Source organism: Atractosteus spatula, chromosome 6, assembly GCF_055471065.1.
Source record: "Atractosteus spatula isolate fAtrSpa1 chromosome 6, fAtrSpa1.hap1, whole genome shotgun sequence".
NCBI classification, from domain to species: domain Eukaryota; kingdom Metazoa; phylum Chordata; class Actinopteri; order Semionotiformes; family Lepisosteidae; genus Atractosteus; species Atractosteus spatula.
The window spans coordinates 20,319,816-20,325,627 of NC_142711.1; the positions used below are offsets into that span (position 1 = coordinate 20,319,816).

Below are 5,812 nucleotides of genomic sequence, written 5' to 3' on the forward strand. Positions count from 1 at the left end.
AATATCTTTTCTTACTGTTCAGACAAAAATTGACCAATTTATTCTAAAGGAGGTTTGTTTCTATACCATTTTTTACATGATACCTTTGTAGATGTCTGATCTTATATTTAAGAGTACTGTGACTCGAAACAGTCCATTAACTGGAGTGCAGACCATTAACCCTGTGGGAGAAATTTTTGGAGGGAAGGGATGAATGTTGAATTGTCATTTTGTTTTATTCTCATTTGATGTGTTTTTAGAAGAAAAAGAAAATAACTGTTTCACCAAATTGATACATAACCTGATATTATGTTGGTATGCTACAATGTTGCCTTGTTGCCAGGCAATTCATCAGATGGTGCCACACTCCCTCACGGCCTGAATAAGCACAGGCAGTGATATCGTGATAGATAGTATGACGAGACGTTACCTCAGAGTCTTCCACACAGCACTGAGTGAAACATAAAGAAGGACTGTAACCAGTCAGTAGAAGTTCAGTCCATTGGTTAAAATTTTGACTTAACTCCTCGTGTCAGCTGGGACAAGAGCCACAGTGTTTATCACATACAGTATCTAAAAATCTGAAATATTATCACTGCTTGTACTTTCTGATGGGTTGTGTGACAACTACTGTAGTAACATTGTGGTATATCAGTATAATCATATATTAAGGGACAGGAAAAGGTTTATTCCATGCTGAAAGGAAAAAAAAGAAAAGTAAATGCAATGTTTTGGCTTTGGAGCCTTCTTAAGGTGTCGATTTCCCCTTTTTAGCATGAAATAAACCTTTACCTGTTCCTTTGTAGCTTACACATACTGACGCAGCTCCCTGCTCATACTTCTTCATCATATATTAATACAATTATTTGTATAACTTTACTTTAGCTGTAAAGTTCTGTTCATAACCTCCAACATATCAATTAGTGTTCTTAATTGTGTTTAAACTATTGTAAGAATTATTAACATTAGTATGTGGTTCAGGCTATAATCAGAATTGAGGACTTCTTACTAACATTCAGTTAAAGTGCTTTTATTATTATTTTATTAATATTTTGTGCATATATTTCTTTTATCAATTAATGTGGAATTTGCACTTTGCATCCCTTTTTCCTCAATTTCGCTCGGTTACTACAGTACACGTATTTCCAGTACAATACATGGCAATACCCAGTTATCCAAAGCAGCCTTTGAAGATGAGTTATCACAGCAGTCTTGCACTGATAGGAAATGACTTATTTAAACTCTAAAAATAATCAGATAAACACAGGAAACCTGAAAAAAAGGTTTCTGATTGAACATGTTGACCTACAAGGATTCTGAGGATTCAGAGGACACCGATTCCGTTTCCCTACATCTTTTTTGAAAAGTTGGCACTCCAGTCTGGTGACAGTGTGAGCAGCCCTCCTTCAGCTACAGTCCTTCTTACGTACTTGTTTCTAAGTCTAAGCCTATGTATTCTCCACAGTCCGGGAAAACTACTAGACATGGAAGACAGTTACTACCAAGAGCTTTCATCCAATACCTCCATGAACAGCAGCCCTGAGAGAAACGCTTCCCCTGACCAAAAAACCCCCGCCAGGACAGCTCCAGAGCCAAAGGTCTTGCCACCCAGCCACACTGGACGGTAAGAAACTCGCAGCTCAAACTATAAACTACTGTAAGTGCCATCCTGAGAAAACAGCAGGGTCTCCCTCCTGCTGTATACTCTTGCTGAAAATGTGCTGTCATTGTTTTTGGTAAAACAGAATGTAAAAAATATACAGTATATACAGATACATGGTATCAAAATATATTCTTTAATAGAACTCAACTGTGGCTTGAAAATAAGGCTTGCACTTTAACCTGGGTGCATTACATGCATGCTCATTCAGTGTAGAAATGTGGACAAAGATTGCCACATGCTGAAAACCCCAAACCGTATAGTTTGTTGTTGTTTATATGTTTGATATAAATTCCGTCGATAAAATGAAATAAGCAAATTAAGTTTTTATCTCAATAATTAATTTTGTTTGCAGGAGTCATTTTTTGTTCGTGTGTAATGTGAATGCGCCATTCAAACCGAAATTGCTTCCCTTGAACGGCAAATGTCAGTTCCTCTAATAGTCTGGCTCATTGTGTTGAATGTTCGCTGCAAGTGGTAAATTGCACTTGTCATTTACATCTGTGCCGCTACCTCTCATAAAACGTAATAAAATAATATTCATCTGATTTTTTTTTAATTAATCCGTCAAACATTCTGTAAGAATTTGTTTTGAAGGGTAGTTTTAAAAGGTACTGTAAAATGTTTACTTTCTTGCTATTTAATGTAAACTGCATTTGTTTGAAGCTTAGTGGTTCTATAAAGCTTATCGGATAAAAGAACAAAAAATGACTTTGATGCTAAACTAGGATCCTGACTGCTTGGTCATCAAAGATCCCTTAACACTGTTCTTGACAGTAGGGAGTGTTCAGAGCCCTTGTGCTTGCACAGTCTGACCTCCCTTAATGTCCCCCTGTATAACTGCATTAATGTAGTCATTTCTAACTCTGCATGACCTGCTCTGTAATCAGATGGTGCACTTCATTGGTGCACATAGAGAGTTCCCTCCTATATGAAAAGTGCTTTGAGATCCTTTGAGATGAAAAATACAGATATTAAGCTTATGTTCTGTGTTCTGTGCTTCATGTACAAACATGTGAAAAATATTTTTCTTTCCTATGTTTCATTCCTTGTTCATTACTACTGTATGTTTTGGGTCCTAACCAAGCGCTACCTTTCCTGCTTCCACGCTAGGCAACCACTTGCAAAACTCACCTCGACAGAGAGCCAGGAAGAAGACAATCCCTATGACTACAGAAAATTGCTCAGGAAGACATCCCAAAGGCAGAGACTGATCAAGCAGTGCTAGTTTGTCTCTTAGCCTCCTATTATCACTTCCACTACTTGTAGACGCTTGTCTTTAGAGGATATTAGAATCTAAATATACTGTCATTCTGTTTCAGCTTTTCTTCACCTTCAATACTTTAAGTGTATTGGGATAACTGACTTTAAAGCTTCAAATTTAAATAAAGATTTAATGTAAGACATGTACAGCTATGTTCACACTTAGCGAACAAATTGTTTCTTTAATGGTTTCCAAAAGTGTTTTTTTTCCTCTGAACACATGAAAATCAAACAAAAGAAAGTCAGTTAAACAATCGTTTTGATATTCTTGTTCTGCTAAATCATTTTCTGATGTGTTTTCATTATAAGTATTCAATACTATTGATTTTGTTACATATTATGTATTGACAACACAACAAAATGAAAAAACATCATTTTGGAAAATGCAGCATCATAAAAGGTTACCATTGGTCCAAAAACACATAATATGCAGATGTTTGTACATATGCACATACACTTATTATCATATATATATATAATTATCAAAATAATTCGTTTTTTTAATTGTTTCACAAAAACAACATAATGTACAAAACTGCTTGGCAATGTACAGTATTCTATACTGTGCCAGGCAAGTCTGTACATTTCTAAACACTCATAAAAACATTGACTTTCTTTGCACTTTTTGGAGTTCACAACTGTTTATTTGTGTATCGCTGTAAAATGGTACTGCTTTTGATTCTGTGTATCTTTAAATTTGAAATGAAAATTAATGCCTAGAACTGCTTAAAGTGTTTCAATTGTAGAAGTTCATGAGATGGTCAAAAAGCAATTTTGTCGGTCAGAGAAGTTATCTTGTCTATAAATAATTCTTTGTAAGGTACCAATATTGTATGTAGTTATTACATTTGTTTTAATACACAAGTCATTGTATAGTACATACAATATGTGAAAGCCTAATGAGGTTTTACAGTATGTATGGAAATCCTGCAGGCTGCACTGCTAAAAGAAGAAGTGTTAACACATCAGTCCAACAAGATCAGAGGACAACAATGGTGTTTTTTTAAAGAGAACAAAACATTCACGATTGCCCATTTAATCTTCTCACTTCAAAAGTCATTCTGTGTGGTAGGATTTGCTTTGTGTTAAAATTTGTACTGTAATATTTATACAATTTCCTACTTGCATCACTCCAGGAGCAAATGTGTCCTTCAGTAAAGATAATAAACTTCACGGTGTTCTCAAGGCTGGGAAAAATGGGGGGGAAAAAAGTTATTTGCCAGTTTCTTACTTAATGTCTCTGCAGCTTTTACAACTGGCCTCACCTGTCAACTTTCTTTCTAAATGTCCTAAACGTTATCAGTGTAGGAGTCCTTGAGTTCACTCTCGCTCAGTGTTCCTAAAGGACACTACTAATTTCTGTTATCTTTCAAATCTCTGCAGTGTGTGGTTATAAATATCTGGCATGACAGGATTTGTAGACGCAGCGCACAGGAGATATCCAGAGGTCTCCAACCCTGGGCCTTGTGAGTCCCAATCCAGGGAGGTCTTCTCACCAGCAGGCTTTCTCTCCCTTCAGCACGTTACTGTATGTCACTGAAATTGCTCTGGTACCTGCCCTGCTTTATAAATGGGTACTCTCCGGGCCATCATTATCATTGAGAATTTAATCTCAGTTGTCTTCTCTGGTTACCGCTTTAAGAAATCAACCATCTCTTAAAGTCTATCTAAGAAAAGATGGAAAAACTGAAATGAGGTTTAAATAAGAAAGCAACATACTTGCTACAAATATGTATACTATGTGGCTGTTTCATTAAGAAGGTGTAAACTAATAGTCAGTGCTGTTTAATTATTACATATTAAGTGATATTTGGTTCTCTGGGTAATATCCTACCAGAGCTCTTCCAATAATAAATTCACTAGATGATTGGTGACTACTCCAGAAAAGTGCTTATCACGTAATGAGTAGACTGAGTGGAAATGCAAGAAAATAATTCAGTGAACATTCAGTCAAATTCATTATTTTTTTTCTGATCCTTTACTTCAGTTAGATTTGTAGCTACTTCCATAATTTTCACCAAAGGTTATAGGTAAAGCTCACAATTTCTCAAATTTACTTGTTTTCCCTTTTAACCAATGACACGCAATTATCCACAGGCATCAAAAGCATCAAATTGGCAACCCATTTACTGAGCTCACCTGCACTATTTCTGTTATGTAACTGGTACTCATTTTTAAAATCAAAGCGTGTCAAAAATCCATGCTGAACACACAGATACTGATTTTCATGTGGATGTTGATGGGTTTCGGACTTGAGCATGCATACCATGTCAGTAAAATTGGGTTTTGAATGAAAGCTAAATATCAGACCCTGTTGACTGACTTGCTGTAAAAAGACACCCTTACATTTGACATTAAGGGAAATTGGGGGGCTGTGTCCCCTCTTTTGCCCAAGTATGAGATGCTGCAATCAGCTTTTGCTTTCTATTCCTAATTTGACAGGGGAAAAAAAACTAGCATGAAACCCCTAGATAATGTTGACCCTGAAAGGAAAGAATATTAATGCATTTGTGTTTAGAAATTTTTTCTACTGAAAAGCTATAAAATGTATGTGGACTGGGAATCATCAAGATTTAAATTGAAAATAGTTTGGTGCAGTTAGAAAAATAAATAATAATAATAATAGCAACAACAATAATAATGATAATTTTGTTGGTGTTAATAACAATGACAATAATAATAATCAAATCAAGGTGCAATTACTTCTCCGAAGAAGGGCAGTATAAGTTACCATATTTAGTAGAAGCACATCATTCCCAACCTATCCTTGAGCCCTTCAGATTTTTCGAGACTTGTTTATTCCAGCGGATGTTTGGCGTCCAAGATGCATGACGTTTGAGCACAGCCTGACAGTGAAATTTCCGAAAGTGCCTAAAGGGGACAATCACGAGCCACAACAATAAATGGACT

At 35.9% G+C, this 5,812-nt stretch overlaps 1 protein-coding gene across 1 annotated transcript in view; it reads left to right on the forward strand.

Moving 5' to 3' along the window:
- Positions 1–4,087, forward strand: part of myo3a (myosin IIIA) — a 103,804-nt gene extending 99,717 nt beyond the window's left edge. The window contains exons 37-38 of the mRNA XM_088918461.1: positions 1,445–1,603; positions 2,753–4,087. Coding sequence (XP_088774587.1) covers positions 1,445–1,603; positions 2,753–2,867 — 274 coding nt within the window. The 3' untranslated portion in view covers positions 2,868–4,087. The remainder of the gene's footprint in view (positions 1–1,444; positions 1,604–2,752) is intronic.
- The last annotated feature ends 1,725 nt before the right edge of the window (positions 4,088–5,812 follow it).